Below are 18,445 nucleotides of genomic sequence, written 5' to 3' on the forward strand. Positions count from 1 at the left end.
TTTCTGCTAAATTTCATGGATCTAGGTCAACGGGAACTACCCTATAGGTTTCTTGACACACAGACAGACAACAAAGTGATGCTATAAAGGTTCCATTTTTCCTTTTGAGCCTAGTGGTTAAGACCTGCGAGGAATGAGATTCGGGTGGTCGGGGGTTCGATCCCGGGCACGCACCTCTTAACTTTTCGGGGTTATGTGTGTTTTAATTAATTAAATATCACTTGCTTTCACGGTGAAGGAATACATCGTGAGGAAACCTGCATGCCTGAGAGTTCTCCATAATGTTCTCAAAGTCTACCAATCCGCATATGACCAGCATGGTAGACTATGGCCAAAACCCTTCTACTCAGAGGAGACCCGTGCTTTGTAGTGAGCGGCGATGGGTTGATCGTGATGATGATGATGAACTGTTAAATATTTTAACTTACATAATATAAGGTACATCTAATATAAAAACCTTTTATTCAGCCAAATTTACAAATAGGTAGAAACAGGTAGGGTGCCGTAGTCCCTGGGGAACCAAGGAGCCGACCAGTGTCCATGCTCCTTGGTTCCCCAAGACCCGGCACCCACTTCTTAAAACTAGCTTAGAGTCTATCTTGGCCGAACGGGGCGCTGCCTCAGCTTATTGCTACAGTCTACAGTCTAAGGATTCCTTAAAAATTCTTAACGAAATCAGAAAGAGATCTGATCATAACTTACCAAGTTCTAAACTGTTCTACCATAGTCTTTGAAACGTCATCGCTCCATATAAATGTGATGGACAATTTCAATTTATTATCCACATATGTATAGTTGGGCATGTGGTGCTCCACTGTAGAGTAGGACGAATCTATGTCCAGCCTAGTTTTAATTACTCCTGAAACAAAATATCTATTATAAGATGATGCCCACGTCTTTGCGCATTTAAAGAATCCCACCCAGGTCTGATTAAAAAAAAACAAAAACAAAAAAAATCCTGTTGGAACTCTTATCTGGGGTAAAAGTAACTTCATCTTGGTACAGCGATAAATCTGCAATGCAACTGACAGTTGTCCATACTGACATATGTGTGTACATGTAACTATTCATGAGTTAATTTTATTAAAAAGTGCCCCGTAAACGGTCAAACATGTTTGTCAAATATTACGTGTTTGTCAAATTATTTGATTCGTCTGCTGGCGTGTTTGATGCGTTTATCACACAAACTACGTGTTTGGCAAATTTGATTGACGGCGTGTTTGTCAAACATGCTTGAAGTGGTACGGCTGCGTTTGTCAAACAAACTGCGTTTGATTGACAGCGTGTTTGACTAACATGGTTGACCGTTTACAGGGCACTTAAGTTTAATGACATCATTGATTGCTGATGAAAAAGTTGAGCTTACCTATAAAGTACTCATACAATTGTTCAAGCCTTGAATCTCCAATGAAAGCAAAACTGTTATATTTGCCCCAAAATGCCAAATACCTCAAACACCTTCTTGCATCCCTGGAACAAATTCATAAATACATAATGTTTAAAATACTTTCTTAAAGAGAGTTTGTTATTAGGGAAACCTATATGTGAATTTTGAGTTTTTAGATTTTCTTTTTACCTTCTTAAATAGGCATATTATGCTTGACTGCAAACACACCAAATAGTAAGTGATGATACAGCCTAAAGCACACCTGCCAAGAAGGTGTCTATTCCTTACTTTTAAAGGTCCGGTATAAGTCTTAACAATTGAACCTGTATGTTGATATATCAGTCAGGGCAACTGCAGTTTCTTGCCAGCTCTTCTTAGTAGAATCAGCTTTCTGATTTGGTTGTAGAGTATTTACATATGACTTAAATGAATCAAGTTGTCCTACATTTAATAAAAAATTAAATAAATTAATTAATTTCATTTCAGCCTTCTTGTACTATAATTCTTTTAAGGAACAAATTTTAAACTTCAATATGAATAATAGCGTATCTGCATCTTTTTTTTAATATTGCTAAAAAGGATGGAACACACTACAAATTTAAACATTAGGCTCGCGACTGGCAAGTCAAGTCACAAGGTTTGACAGCTCTAAATTAAATATTCAACTGTCAAAATGGTCTATCCTTTTCATATTACATTAGTAAGAAGAGGATGTGAATACTCTAAAATTTAGGTGTGCTCAGAATCAGCACCAATGTTAAAAAAAGCTTACGTTTTGGAGTACTTGTGTAACATACACCCATATGGTTGCCATTCATGATCACCTTTGTACCTTCCCGATGACAATAGCCAAGTACATGAATCAGGACCTAAAATAATTCAAACATTTTATTACTTGAAAATATTTTGTGTTGCTCTTCACTGAATATAGACCCTTATTTCGCGCGGCAAAGGTGAAGGCATAATATGAAAGAGGTAGAAAAATAAATAAAAACATGGTTTTATGAGTATTTAAGTTACAAATCAATAAGTTTCCTCATGGGTCAGATGATGAAAGAGGGAGGGAGAGGGATCCTTGTAGTCACATTTTTTAACTGGTTTTAGACCAGTTGAGCCTCCTTATAAGGTCTCATAAGACACGTCAAATGAGCCCTAACTCAAAGGACTTACTGGGCATTGAGGAATCCCTATAGCCTCCTCTCATCTCGTCGTCCTTCTCAATCGTTCCATATAATTGTATTGACATTTTAGCTGCAGAAGTTTGCAGTTTCAAATTAATACTTCAATTAAAAATGGGTGGAAATATGTTATTAGATTATTAGGTAGGTATACTAATATGTATTAGTTATTAGGTTACATAAAAAATTACCATATCTTAAATGCAATATTCCGTGGTATCCTATAAACCCGAGGACTAGAACAAACGCCACCAACTTCGCGTTATCCACATTTAACTGGTCGATAAACCATTCAGCTGAACTTCTTTTGGGTGCGAACCCATTTTATTGCACGCTTTATTACCAAACAAGACTTTGTAAAGGATAATTCACGGAATATAAATAAAGTTAAAGGACTTAACAGGGCTTTTGGATAACAATTCTATTCATTTTCACAAAATACTTTAAATTATCATTTAAAAACTAATAAAATGCACAACAAAACAATGCTCAGCCATTTTTTCAGCACATTTTATGCCAATTTTATGTCACATTGACATTTTGACAGTTGACACTGACGTCACATTGACAATTTAAATTGGTGTTTACAGATATAAATGTTTATTTGCAACAAAATGTCCTAACAACGTAAAAAATCAATTGGAAATCGCAGAAAAAAATGAAAAATGAATGGAACTTACGTGAGTTTATTTACTTTAATATTGAATAGTTTTTCGTCGAATATTGTTTAACAAAATACTTCAGTGGATAGGTATCAAAGAAAAATCAAGCCAATGCAAAACATGAAAATAAATGGTAACATTAAACGTCTAAATTTGTACAATGGCGGCTATGTCCCCGTCGGAGGTTAGTAAAGTTATTTAAAAATATTATGATTCACACTCATTTTTACGTATTAATTCAATTAAAATAGACTTAATACTTCCGCAATCATTGTCCTCGAACTCAAGCCAGATTATCCAGTTTTAGTGTAAACATAACCGAACTATTATGACAGTTTTCTTATGAGATTTTATGTCAAGATTTCTTTTTGTGTTAAAAAATTGGTTTGTATACGAAAAATCTTGAGAGGGTGTTGGTAAGTGTTTAATTTGTATGTTGCAGCGACGTTTACAGAAAGAACTGATGTCGTTAATGAAAGAACCTCCACCGGGTGTAACGGTAGACGGAGACCAGGCCAGCCAAAATCTGACACTGTGAGTGACCTTATTTTATTTATCATGCGATCGGGTATTCTAGAAAAAAATGCTGAATAGATCGGCTATCTTTGCTGCCTTTCTGTACTATGTGTAACCCTTGTAGGCACATGTTTTGGCGCCTTGATTTAATGCAACATTATTATTAATTTTGGGAGTGTTATCACAACAATATTATGATTGCTCATGCCTCATAAGTAGATACCTACATTTTATTTTTTTATGGTTAAAGTAGGTAATTTATTTTTTATCTTCTAACACAGAAGCCTGTTGCTACAAGATAGGTTTATTTATTGTTCTGTATGTTGTAACTAAGTATGTTTTTTCCTGAATCAGTAAGAGTTGCGATAAACCTATTTGTAATAGTGATTTTGCAACAACTGGAGAAATAATAACATTATAAAAGGATAAATACTGTCTAGTATCAACATAAAGCTTAAACAGTTTGATTTAGAAACTTGAGATTTTGCAAGTAGGTTTTCTCTACAACCCATATTCACACCCTTAAGAAAAGATTTACAGAAATTCAATCTGAGCAAAGACAGCCCGTCAGCTAGTCTATTCTTCATAGTAATATTATAAATGCAAAAGTGTATTTTCATGGCATATATATGTTTTTATGAAGTTCGGTACAAAGTTAGCTTACATCACAGGAACAGGCAGACTGCTTTTAGTCCCAAAAAATTAAATAGTTCCCACAGGAATTTAAAACCATAATCATCTTGTATGTCGCGGACATCATCTATTCGGTACAGAGATCGCTTTAAATAATGTGATTGAAGGACAAACAAACACACTTTCGCAATTAAAATATTAGTTGGGATACAAATACATAGTATAAAAGTATATGTGCATACTAAGCAATCTCAGAAAATAATAACATTGCTTAGTTTGCAAATCTGTTGCTTTGCTGTCATCAAATATTGTTTTAAAAAGAGTCATTTTAAATGGACTCAACTATTACTATTTTACTGACTCAACAGTAATAATATGTTGGATGTTTTGTAATACTTAGTGTGATTTCAATACCTACTATGCCAATTATGTATTTTTAAAAAAAGCAAAATTATTTATTCCTAGATGATTATAGAACTCTTTGATTTTCCGGTCCTTCCCCAAGATGCAAGCTATCTCTGTACCAAATTTCGTCAAAATCGGTTGAACGGATGGGCCGTGAAAAGCTAGCAGACACAATTACAAAATTGCAAAAGCAACTATATCAAGGTCTGCTTTACTCAATTATTTGAAATATGTTTAGATAATTTTAAATATTGATTAGTTTTGCAAAATAAAAACAATACCAAACAGTCTGGGAGGATACCCTTGCTCAGTAGTGGTTAAAGCGGAGACCTCACGATTGAGTATGTCCCGCCAGTAATAGCCTGCCCAGAGGAGTTACAGTTCTCGGGACATTGATAGACTGGACCACACAAAAGCGGGGTCTTTACAAAAAATAGAACTAAAGTTCCGAGGTGCGTCAACGCATACAGCTACTTTTAGTCCGCCTACTTCTACCTACTACCGGTACTACTACTACTCTTGTTTCTCTTTTTCTTAAACTTTAAGTCAAGCACAATACGACATAATCTCACAATATTCGCTTCCATAGCATGCGCTTCAATAAACTTCCCCATAGCATGCGCTTCAATAAACTTCCCCATAGCATGCGCTTCAATAAACTTCCCCATAGCATGCGCTTCAATAAACTTCCCCATAGCATGCGCTTCACTAAACGTCCCCATAGCATGCGCTTCACTAAATGTCCCCATAGCATGCGCTTAAAAAACTTCCCCATAGCATGCGCTTCAATAAACTCCCCATAGCATGCGCTTCAATAAACTCTTCCCCATTGCATGCGCTTCAATAACTTCCCCATAGCATGCGCTTCACTAAACTTCCCCATAGCATGCGCTTCACTAAACTTCCCCATAGCATGCGCTTCAATAAACTTCCCTATAGCATGTGCTTCAATAAACTTCCCCATAGCATGCGCTTCAATAAACTTCCCCATAGCATGCGCTTCAATAAACTTCCCCATAGCATGCGCTTCAATAAACTTCCCCATTGCATGCGCTTCAAAAACTTCCCCATAGCATGCGCTTCACTAAACTTCCCCATAGCATGCGCTTCACTAAACTTCCCCATAGCATGCGCTTCACTAAACTTCCCCATAGCATGCGCTTCACTAAACTTCCCCATAGCATGCGCTTCACTAAACGTCCCCATAGCATGCGCTTCACTATACTTCCGGCAAACAAATGATCGCACACCATAGGCGTTGAGTCCGTGGCAAGTTTTCGTCGAACATTTTATCTACGCTTCGGGGATTTTTGTCCTCCGCAGACAAAAGTACAGCACGCGGCAAAAATTGTACACCGACCTTTAGAAGGAGATAGCGGATTTGTAGAGCTTTGGCTCTGTCGTCGGAACCGGCAAAACGTCATATAGGTATGAGTGACCAAGACAACGCTCTACAAATCCGAAATGTCTGTCTAAAGGCCGATGTACATTATATTCTGCCGCGTACTGTACCTCGTGTGCGCAGGCTCTATAGCATGCTCTCACGCACGATCATGTGTTACCGAAGAGCGCTCTTAAGTGAGTAGGTAGCTTTATATTATGTTATCGCCCTTTTTAGTATTGCGACATAATTCTGATCGTCATCAGAATATTTGTCGTATGAATGATCAGCAATTTATTAATAGCGCGCTGGCCTTTACACCTCTTTGATATTGTTTGTGCTAATATTGCCACTGTATGTTCAAATATAACACACCTCTGTTATTTGGCTACTGAGTATCGACTTAATTGTTCCAATCAGCTAATTACATGTCACATGGTACGCTACGCACGTGTCAAACGCAACGCATTTTCGTTGCGTTGTAAATATATTCATCAGTAGATGACGAATTTGTTTATTAATGTATGAGGTAAACCAACTAAAATTTTGTATACGCATTATCTCATGTTTCTTCATACAAATAAGACGAGTAAATGCGTAGACAAAATTTTCTCGTGGTGCGCAAGAAAATTTTGTCTACGCATTATCTCGTGTTTCTTCATACAAATAAGACGAGTAAATGCGTAGACAAAACTTTCTCGTGGTGCGCATGTTAGCCTAACAGGACTCGTGAAGATTAAATGAAGACTAAAGAGGTGCCTAATTAAAGAGAAAAGTTATAGAGTAGACCGTAGACTGCTTTATTGATTTTTTGAGACAATAAGTAGCCTATGTCCGTCCCCGAGGTGCAAGCGACCTCTGTGTAGATCGTTAAAATCTGTCAAACGGATGGGCCGTTAAAAGCTAGCACACACAGACAGACACTCTTTCCTGGCTTTTGGTATAGAGATAGCTTGCATCCCGAACATACATTTGACGACCTCCAGGCCCAGTGGTAAGCGCTCGAGCTTTCCGGTACGATGCCGTGTAGAAACCAAGAGGTATGGGTTTAATAAAACTAGTCATACCCCTTCCAGGTTAACCCGCATCCATCTTAGATTGCATCATCACTTACCACCAGGTAGATTGCAGTCAAGGGCTAAATTGTCTTTTCGCAAGTCTTTCCCGGAAAATCGAAGAGTTCCCACAAAAATTTTATAAACCTAAATCCATGCAGATGACGTCGCGGGTATCATCTATTTAAGTTGTATAATGTTTTTATTTTTGTGTGTATCCAGGTGGACAGTACACATGGAAGGTGTTCCTGGCACACTGTACGAGGGGGAAAAGTTCGTATTGCAGTTCAAATTCACAAATAAATACCCTTTCGACTCTCCAGAGGTAAGATCTAGGCTGCGATCAATGATATCCATAGAGTACTTTGACTTTGCAGAGTGTACTTTAACTTTGCACAAACTAAACGGCTTCAAAACAAGACAGCGTAAAGTTGCCAGTCTATCGGAATTTTATACAGGATATATTTCGAGAGTGTGCTGAAGAACTTTTCGATCTGGTTCCTCTTTCACCTTTCTACTATCGTACCACAAGGCATCGCGAAGGTCCCCGGGTCGGGAGGCGCACGCACTTGGTCGGTGCGCCTCGGACGTGCGGTGTGGGGACCTCGTGAGCGGGGTCCCCGGTGGAGGTCCGCCTTGGCGATGTCGCTGACTGGGTCGCGGTGGTTTGGTTCGGCGTTCCCATGACCCAGTCACCAGGCGACGCGCAGGAGCGCCGCTGGGTTTTAGTTTTTTAGCTCGCCTATCGGCCGGCGAGTCCCACATACCTTCCCTCCAGTTGGTTGGCTACCTGGTTAGCTGGCTGGCTTCCAAGAGGGGGGGGGGGGGGGGATGCGTAAACGCATTTCCCAGCGTTAAAAAAGGCATCGCCAAGGTCTGCACACACTACGTAGTCGAAATTCCACAGATACGTACGAAGCGATTTGCCTCCTCGTTTCTAATTAGAACCGCTAAGATTTGGAACACCCTTCAACATCAGAGTTTTCCTCTCCAATTATAATATCATTATCACGTCAAGTGTGAATAGGCATCTTCTAGGCAAGCGCGCTCCATCTTAGGCTGCATCATCACTTGCCACCAGGTCTGATTGCAGCCAAGCGCTATTCTATAATTTAAAAAACTGATTTAAGTCACAGAAAAATCGGTCTCTCTTACCACTTCTGTTCATAGATAAATGACATTACCTTTGTTTGAGCTTCTGTTTAACTCTAAACAGCTGGCAACCTAATTACCGGAATCTAGGTAACCTACAATTGATACCTACTGTGTCATGGACGAGACAAGAATCCTAAATCAATTGATGAAATATACATATTGTATTCCAGACAGTCTCAATATAGCCTCTTGCATACATTGTATGCAATTTTTAATGAAGACTCAGTAGAAACTAACTGATATCCGGCATGTGCTACTACGCTAAAAACTGGTCAAGTGCGAGTCGGGCTCGCGCACCGTACTACAGTCGTATTTTTTCGACATTTTGCACGATAATTCAAAAACTATGATGCATAAAAATAAAAAAATATGTTTTGGAATGCACAGGTGAAGACCTTTCATATGATACCCCAATTGACATTGTTAATAAATCCTCCGAAAATTGATAATACTAATTATTAGTTCATGACCACAATTTAATTTTTTTCGTCTGATGTAACCACAAATTCACGGTTTTCAGACTTTTCCCCGAATGTCTGATATAAGACCTACCTACCTGCCAAATTTCATGATTCTAGGTCAACGGGAAGTACCCTATAGGTTTTCTTGACAGACGGACGGACAGACAACAAAGGTACTGATTCTGAGCACAACCAAATTTTAGAGTATTCACATTCTTACTAATGTAATATGAATGGACAGACATAGTTAAACAGTTTTTTAGATGTTAAAACCCGTGATGTTAGCGCACAGTCGCGAGCCTACTGTTTAGTAGCGTGCACTAAAATTTAGCGTCTTTAAATGTAAAGTTCATGTTCCGTCCTTTTTTAGCATTGTTAAAAGAAAAGGATACAGATACTCTAAATTTAGTTTAGAGAAAGACAACTGAATCGGTGCCACTGTGATCCTATAAGGGTTCCGTTTTTCCTTTTGAGGAAAAACTCTAAAAATACGTGAAAAGCCTTTTCAAACTTATAACACTAGCCACCTTACTTGAAGTAGCCCTGAAAAATGACGAAACAAAATCCCACAATGTTTATATCCCATAATATACTATTGTATTACCATATAATTTGACGACCTCCCTGGCGCAGTGGTGAGCGCTGTGGTCTTAATAGTGGGAGGTTCCGGGTTCGATTCCTGGCAGGGGTTTGGAATTTTATAATTTCTAAATTTCTAGTCTGGTCTGGTGGGAGGCTTCGGCCGTGGCTAGTTACCACCCTACCGGCAAAGCCGTGCCGCCAAGCGATTTAGCGTTCCGGTACGATGCCGTGTAGAAACCAAAGGGTATGGGTTTAATAAAACTGCCATACCCCTTCCAGGTTAGCCCGCTATCATCTTAGACTGCATCATCACTTACCACCAGGTGAGATTGCAGTCAAGGGCTAACTTGTATCTGAATAAAAATAAAAAAAAATATTTCTTCACCGACTAACATTTAAGTCAGTAAATAGATAAATCTGTAGTAATAATGTGTTTGCTGACATTTTCATAGCAGTTAATTTAAATGAATGCTAGATTAATTTATAAAAGTAATTAATATTTATTCAAGTATGTAGCTATGTACTCAGTTTGTTTTCTTATGAATTTATTAAAATCAGGTTTTGCTTTTAACATCCGTCACTGTTCACCGCGTGAAACGTAAAACAGATGGACTTCTAAATCCATACTTCCATACTTAATATGAAGCTGTGGTAGCCTAATGGTTAGGACGTCCGCCTTCCAATCAGAGGTCGGGGGTTCGTTCCCGGGCACGCTCCTCTAACTTTTCGGAGTTATGTGCATTTTAAGTAGTTAAATATTACTAGCTTTAACGGTGAAGGAAAACATCGTAAGGAAACCTGCATGACTGAGAGTTCTCCATAATGTTCTCAAAGGTGTGTGAAGTCTGCCAACCCTCACTTGGCTAGCGTGGTAGACTATGGCTAAAACCCTTCTCACTCTTAGAGGAGACCCGCCGTGCTCTGTAGTGAGCCAGTGATGGATTGATCATGATGATGATGATGATACTTAATATTATGAATGCGAAAGTGTGTCTGTCTGTCTGTCTGCTAGCTTTTCACGGCCCATCCGTTCAACCGATTTTGATGGAATTTGGTACAGAGATAGGCATCCGGGGAAGGACATAGGCTACTTTTTACCCGGAAAATCAAAGATTCCCGCGGGATTTCAAAAAACCTAAATTCACGCGGACGAAGTCGCGGGTATCAGCTAGTCTATATATATATAAAAGGAAAAGGTGACTGACTGACTGACTGAATGACTGACTGACTGACTGACTGATCTATCAACGCACAGCTCAAACTACTGGACGGATCGGCTGAAATTTGGCATGCAGATAGCTATTATGACGTAGGCATCCGCTAAGAAAGGATTTTTGAAAATTCAACTCCTAAGGGGGTGAAATAGGGTTTTGAAATTTGTAGTCCACGCGGACGAAGTCGCGAGCATAAGCTAGTTTGTCTATAAAAATATTTTCTCTTTTTCAGGTGACGTTTATAGGAAATAACATCCCGGTGCACCCCCGTGTACTCCAACGGCCACATCTGCCTCTCCATACTGACGGACGACTGGTCTCCCGCGCTCTCCGTGCAGTCCGTCTGCCTCTCCATAGTCTCTATGCTTAGTAGCTGTAAAGAAAGGTGAGATACTTCATCGTTTTTAGGGTTCAGTACCCGTAGTAACAAGATTTTACGTCTCACCAAACGAAACCAAATTCGAGAGTCGAAATACTTCCGCGTTACAGTAAAATGGACCTAAACAGCCTTGAATTGAAGTCAAATATTCAATGCCACTGATTTTAATTTCGCAATGTTTCCGCTTGGAGCGCTGGCTGTAGAAGTGTAGACAAACTTGAGCTTTAAAACAAGGCATTTAAGATCCAGTTTACTGTAACGGGGAAGTATTTCGACTCTCGAATTTGGTTTGGTTTGGGGAGACGTATAATCTTGTACTACGGGTACTCGGGTCTCGCAACTTCACGCAGACTCATTTAAGTTTGAATCGTACTGTACTTCCCGTTGACCTAGAATCATGAAATTTGGCAGGTAGGTAGGTCTTATAGCAGACATTTGGGGAAAAAATCTGAAAACCGTGAATTTGTGGTTACATCGCACAAAAAAAATTAAATTGTGGTCATGAACTAATAATTAGTATTTTCAATGTTCGAAGTAAGTAACTATATTAAGTGGGGTATTATGAAAGGTCTTCATCTGTGCATTCTAAATATTTTTATTTATATTTATGCATCATAGTTTTGAATTATCGTGCAAAATGTCTAAAAAATACGACTGCAGTACGGAACCCTCGTTGCGCGAGCTTGACTCGCACTTGGCCGGTTTTCATTTAAGTTTTTTGTATATTTTCAGAAACGGCCGCCAGATAATTCTTTTTATGTAAAAACGTGCAACAAAAATCCTAAGAAAACAAAATGGTGGTATCATGGTACGTATAATTTTATGTTTCCCTTTTGATAACCATAGATAATAATTTGGCTGGAATGAAAATATATCCTAAGCTTAATATTCACATAGATATCTAATCTAAAACGTATACCTACACAAAATGATAAAATCTAGATTATTAACAGCTATGAGCTTTTATGAAAAACAAGCTGATGCCCGCGACTTCGTCCGCCCCTGTCCCCCGCCAACATTTTACGATTTTTAGGGTTCCGTACCTCAAAAGGAAAAACGGAACCCTTATAGGATCACTTTGTTGTCTGTCTGTCTGTCTGTCGTCCGTCTGTCTGTCAAAAAACCTACAGGGTACTTCCCGTTGACCTAGAATCATGAAATTTGGCAGGTAGGTAGATCTTACAGCTGACATTTGGGGAAAAATCTGAAAACCGTGAATTTAGGGTTAGATCACACAAAAAAAATTAAATTGTGGTCATGAACTAATAAGTAGTATTTTCAACTTTCGAAGTGAGTGACTATATCAAGTGGGGTATCATATGAAAGGTCTTCACCTGTACATTCTAAAACCGATTTTTATTTATTTTTATGCATCATAGTTTTTGAATTATCGTGCAAAATGTCGAAAAAATACGACTGTAGTACGGAACCTCATTGCGCGAGCCTGGCTCGCACTAAACCGGTTTTGTTTTCATACAAAACCTTGTATATATGCGTACTCTGGAGGTTGAATTCTCTGTGGCAGACTAAAAAAAAATAAAGTGCAAACCACAGTTGGAAGTTTTTTTTTGAAAACTTTTTAATTTTTTTTTTTCAGATGACTCCGTCTAACAAATCGCGGCTATATCGACAATGGACGATAAATCTAATTTGTGATAAGTGTTATATCGATACAGTATGTTAACATGTATATATGGGGTGAGTGTTGGACCGTTGTATCGAAATTGTGTCGAACAAGTGATGTGCTAGTACGATTTTTAATCTGTATTTCCAACGTTTTATTTATACAGTGCGACAAGGTTATCTTGGCGCGTGGCGAACTGTGGAACTAACGTGCCGTCAAGTGTCCTCTTTGTTCTTGTTTGAATAGTCTAGCCTTTGTTCTCCCACAGCGCCCCCCTGTCAATGTCATTCAAGTGCCAAGAGAGCCGTGTCGCACTGTAGTACGCGTCACTGGCTTCCCGGACCTCTGATTTGTTTTTTAGTCTGTGGACATTTTAGTTACGACTTTACAAGGGTGTACAACCCTTGTAAAGTTAATTAAAATAAAGGTAAGGAAATTCTAACCATTGATTTATTGTTAACTAGCTTATTCCCGCGACTTTTTCCGCGTGGTCTACACAAATTTCAAACTCCTATTTTACATTGTAGTCCACACGCACGAATTCGCGGGAAAAACTACAAGTCGTAAATTGAATATACCTACATAGTGTGATAAAAAAGTTTATAAAGTTTTTAATTAAGTCCTTTTTCCGGGGTTTAGATTTTGAAATTCCATCATGATAAATAATCAGATAAGTGTATCAGAAAGAGATGGACTGCTACAAATTATGTCTCTCTCACTTTATAGGTTACTCATGCAATTATTGTACAAGCCTTTGGATAGCCTTCTATATTTTGGCTTTTGCAGTGAGCTATAATTAGAGTGCTTTCAGAATGACGGTTTTTTTTCGCACGTTTCTGCACAACCACAATATCAGAAATAATGTGAATCTCACAAGATTACAATAACTATCGTGGACACAAATTATAATAATAAAAACTGTGTCAAAAAAACTCGCGGTTCTGGCGGGCAGTCTGAAAGCGCCCTAACATTTAGAAATTTATTCGTGTACTTTAAAAAGACCCTAGTAAATTATTTTTTTAAGTTTACTGTATTATTTTGATGCTATGTATTAATAAAAAAATTGTTGTTACTAATTAACTTTTTTATTTTATTGTCAAACTGGGCTCTTGATATATTTAAAAGTGCAAAATGTTTTTATTGGAAAATTATATTTTTTTGTAGTAAAGAGAAATAAGCACCGTAATATGTTAGCGTTTAAACTACCGTGTGTGATTTCCATTATGAATAATATCTGTCCCGGCTGTACTCACGTGTTTAGTCGACGTTAGCCCGACTAGTTTCGAACCCATCCGGGTCCTTTTTCAAGGGAGTCAGTTCGCGCATGCGCCGCAGTTGTGACTGCGGGCCGCACGTGCTGCTGCCCGTAGAGCCGTTGTGAGGGTGGCTGGGTGGGCAGCTGACTCCCTTGAAAAAGGACCCCGGATGGGTTCGAAACTAGTCGGGCTAACGTCGACTAAACACGTGAGTACAGCCGGGACATATATTATTCATAACCATAATATGTATCCCTATTTTTGATGTGTAAAGTATGTCATGGATTCCATCGTTACATATGTATTTGTGATATAACAAACAATGCAATAATCTGGGATGGAGTGTCAATTAATGTTGTAAAATGTTATAATTATAGCTGACGGATAAATTCACTCTACTGTGCGTCAACCCGTCGGAATATCTGAGAACCTGGCTTAGTGATGTCATGCAACGCGCTCGCGTTGGCACTGGTACGGGATAGCCGAAAACGGGCGAGCTGCGTGGAAGCGCGATGGGAAGTACATTCCAGCGAGGTGCGCAGATATTTCCGGCGTGTTGTACCTATCGATGGTGTTTGAAAGTTATGACGCAAAGTATATCATTGCTACAGGACTTGTAAGTAGAACGCTAGCAAAACGAAGGCAGGTGATAGTACTGATGATTACTGTTATGATACCATAATACAAACTGCCAAGTGCGAGTCAGGCTCGCGCACCGAGGGTTCCATACGTCCATATTTTTTTCGACGTTTTGCACGATAAATCAAAAACCATAATGCATAAAATAAATAAAAATCTGTTTTAGAATGTACAGTGAAGACCTTTCATATGATACCCACTTGATATAATTATCTTACTTCGAAAATGAAAATACTATTATTAGTTCACCTATACAGTCACGCAGTCTACCAATCCGCACATGGCCAGCGTGGTAGACTATGGCCAAAACCCTTCTCACTCTGAGAGGAGACCCGTGCTCTGTAGTGAGCTGGTGATGGGTTGATCATGATGATTATAGTTCATGACCACAATTTAATTTTTTTTGTGTGATGTAACCACAAATTCACGGTTTCATACATTAGAATAAGGGATAAAACAGGGGTTTGAAATTTGTGTAGTCCACGCGGACGAAGTCGCGGGCATAAGCTAGTTCCAAATAAAACGTCTGACTGACACTAGAGGTCGACGAACGTTGCGTAGATAAGTACCGCGGGGTCAATGTCGCTTCGTAGGCGTAGTTTAACCCGAATTTTGCACGCTGTACATTGGTACTGATTCTGAGCACAACCTAATTTTAGAGTATTCGCATCCTCTTCTTGCTAATGTAATATGAAAAGGACAGACGCAGTTTGACAGTTTTAAATTTAATTTTTAAATGGTAAAACCCGTGATTTTAGCGCACAGTCGCGAGCCTACTGTTTTTGTAGCGTGCACTAAAATTTAGAGTATTTAAATGTAAAGTTCATGTTCTGTCCCTTTTTAGCATTGTTAAAAAGAAAAGGATGCAGATAGTCTAAATTTAGTTTAGAGAAAGACAACGGAATCGGTGCCATTGCGGGTTTAAAAACTAAATCACTAAACTACAAGTATAGGTCAATGGTATTGGTACTGGGTGTTTATAGTACGCGACAGGTCGAGATGGCAATCTGGGTGGGAAACGCCCGCCTCATACCCCGATTGCCATCTCGGCCTGTTGCGTACTATAACCGCAGTTTCTTACTGGTTCTTCTCGGTAGGAACGGCATTCCGAACCAGTGGTAAATTAAAACTACCCGACGATTCGAAAGCGCTTGTAAAAGTCTACTTGAATAAAACATATTCTATTCTATTCTATTCTATAGGTAGTATAATAACAGCACTAAGTTTTTGCTAGCGTTTGCAAGTTTACAAAGCAACCTGCCTCAATATAAATGAAAGTGTGCACAATGAGTGAACATATCCATATTAAATGCGAAATAGGTATACAGAGAAATGCTTTTGAATCGCGTCTAAATAAATTATTTTAATTAATTAGAATAAACATTTCAATACGAATACATGCCTACGTTATTTTCATCATCATCATTGTCATCAACCGATAGACGTCCACTGCTGGACATAGGTCGTTGTAGGGACTTCCACACGCCACAGTCTTGCGCCTCCTGAATCTAGCGACTCCCTGCGACTCGTCTGATGTCGTCCGTCCACCTAGTGCGAGGTCTTCCAGCGCTGCGCCTTCCGGTGCGAGGTCGCCATTTCAGCACCTTGAGACCTCAACGTCTATCGGTTTGCCATCTTCTGTCCCGCCCTACCCAGTAATCGTTGAAAGCTGTGCAGTCTGCACTCAAAATTGGGTATTCGACTCCGATTTTTTTATTACTTTATTATAAACTAGGATAAAAAAATGACGTAAACTGAAAAAAACTAATTAAATCGATCAAATAATAAAAAGTTATAAGCATTTATAAATTTCTGATTAGACAGAGATAGCGATATGCATTTTCATGCGTCTCGTGCGGTTTCATACAATTTTCGTTTTGCGAGAAAGGGATAGAAGACCCTCCCACTCCAAATTAAAATGCCTGTAACTTTGTAAATCTTTGTTGGATTTTAATATTTTTTCAGTGTAGGTACGTCATTATTTTTATCATAGTTTATAATAAAGTAATAATAATAAATTTATCAAATTCAAAAGTAGGAAAATACCCATTGTTGTGATAAAGAGGGAACATTTAATTTCAGCCATTCAAGAGTGAGTGTATGAGTACCTACGACGGAAACGTTTAAGTGCGGAAACCAGCCCAGAGCGAAGAAGAAGAAGAGAAGTACCTACACGACACACAATCCAGTTGGTAGGTCCAATTTCGTGAAAGAGGTCAGCCACTGAATCCAACTCGGTTGGGCACGGTTCAGGAAGCTTCGAATGTCTTGTCTAAAATTCCTCAGTGCTTGAAGACCAAAGTCTTCGAACAGTGCGTGTTGCCAGTGATGACCGAATATGTACCTACTATTAAATATAAAAACAAATCATATATAAATATAATTTAATACAACCTATAAATTACAACAACTTTAGTTACATAAAAATAATGAACGTACATTAAAGTCACTATATTTACAATGTGCCACTTTTCAATGATTAATTCTGTTGTACTCTCTTAGCTAAACTAAAATGACAGGTCTAAACTCTTATATATATATTTATATCTCTTTCTTATTGCTCCGTGCGAAAAAGGATAGCACTACATTCAGACCTGTCAATCAGGCGGATTAAATGTCCAGTGCGCCCTAGGCAAGCACCTCATAGGCGCCCCTCTAACAGCCATATTAAAATTTTTACTAACTTTGAAAGAACGAGGAATCGTCTCATTGCATAGCTGGTAGTTGGTATACTATTATGTGAACGAATGAAGAACATGACGTCATGGCACTTTGCTATATTAATAACTAGCTGATGCCCGCGACTTCGTCCGCGTGGATTTACGTTTTTCAAAATCCCGCGGGAACTCTTTGATTTCCGGGATAAAAAGTAGCCTATGTTTATATCCAGGGTATAATCTATCTTCATTTCAACCAAATCCGTCCAGTAGTTTTTGCGTGAAGGAGTAACAAACTACACACATACACACACATACATACCAACAAACAAACTTTCGCCTTTATATTATAAAGTCGGGAAAAGAGGCAGTTTCGGTCACTCCAAGATAATATCACTTAGTAGGGATAGTTAGTTAGGCCAGGTAATGGAACTCTACATGCTCATCTGCGCCCTTCGTAACCTCGCGCCCTAGGCACGTGCCTAGTTTACCTTGGGGATAATCCGCCTCTGCTGTCAATAGATTGTGTACTATTAGAACGTGATATATTATCCAACTAACATTTTTTTTCCTTAACGTTCATGTTGTTTCTTATCTTTTAAGTTCATTAATAAGTATGTAGATATGTAAATTAGCGTTTTCATGAAAATTCAATATCTGAATTTTCTTTTTGATAGTATTTTTTAAAGTTAATTTAATTTGAAACAAACAGAATTGATTTTTATCAGTACCCCAAATTACCCAGTTCCAAATCCTTTCTTAGCGAATGTCTATGTTATGCCAAACAGCACGATCCTTCCAGTAGTTTGAGCTATGCGTTGATAGATCAGACAGTCAGTCAGTCAGCTTTTACTTTTAAATTTTTGAAAAATATAAAAATAAAAATATCAAAAATAAATTAAGTTAGGTACCTCCGGCAGCTAGCACGATCGTGAACAACACAACAAATACCTGCGCACGCGTCATCCTGGCTTACACCGTGTGCGCGGCTTCGCGACACTGAATTAACTGCACTCTGCGCTCATTTTCACTATAGATCACTATCGTGAACAATGATATTAGAAGAAAATAGGTAGATACGTTATACGCGGACCGCAAGTGGCACGTTAAAACTAAGCTAATTAGCAAACCTGAGCTCAGTCGCCCGCTGTCGTCGCGCTATCGATGACGTCGTTGATAGTAATGTGTATTTTGTTTTCGTCTCCCAAAACAACCGAAAATGCTGTCGTGTGTGATGAGTTTCTGCACAAACTACGCAAGC

General features: G+C 38.7%; 2 protein-coding genes and 2 long non-coding RNA genes across 6 annotated transcripts in view; 2 read left to right on the forward strand and 2 right to left on the reverse strand.

The window, feature by feature from the left end:
- The window catches only part of LOC117988745 (membrane-bound alkaline phosphatase-like), a 54,856-nt gene that overhangs the window by 29,979 nt on the left and 6,432 nt on the right, over positions 1–18,445 (reverse strand). Inside the window, exon 1 of one of the 2 annotated variants that reach the window (XM_069503558.1) lies at positions 18,096–18,234. The exons of the other annotated variant lie outside the window; for it this stretch is intronic. Coding sequence (XP_069359659.1) covers positions 18,096–18,150 — 55 coding nt within the window. The 5' untranslated portion in view covers positions 18,151–18,234. Of the gene's footprint in view, positions 1–18,095; positions 18,235–18,445 lie in introns of those variants that run through there. 2 annotated transcript variants of the gene reach the window in all.
- Positions 705–2,949, reverse strand: LOC138403357 (uncharacterized). The gene is made up of 4 exons (XR_011237626.1): positions 2,757–2,949; positions 2,160–2,256; positions 1,367–1,470; positions 705–859 (listed from the first exon to the last, which is right to left on the reverse strand). It is a non-coding gene; the product is annotated as an uncharacterized lncRNA (long non-coding RNA).
- Positions 3,365–11,018, forward strand: LOC117988733 (ubiquitin-conjugating enzyme E2 W-like). Its single transcript, XM_034975912.2, is given in 5 exon segments — positions 3,365–3,411; positions 3,670–3,761; positions 7,440–7,542; positions 10,862–10,896; positions 10,898–11,018. Coding segments are annotated over 5 exon segments (375 nt in total). The 5' UTR covers positions 3,365–3,387.
- Positions 11,684–13,712, forward strand: LOC117988748 (uncharacterized). Of its 2 annotated transcripts, XR_011237625.1 has the most exons (3): positions 11,684–11,816; positions 12,606–13,025; positions 13,060–13,712. It is a non-coding gene; the product is annotated as an uncharacterized lncRNA (long non-coding RNA). The 2 variants fall into 2 exon arrangements; XR_004674489.2 differs by having other exon boundaries at positions 12,606–13,712.

The sequence above is a fragment of the Maniola hyperantus genome, chromosome 15 (genome assembly GCF_902806685.2).
Source record: "Maniola hyperantus chromosome 15, iAphHyp1.2, whole genome shotgun sequence".
Classification (NCBI taxonomy): Eukaryota; Metazoa; Arthropoda; class Insecta; order Lepidoptera; family Nymphalidae; genus Maniola; species Maniola hyperantus.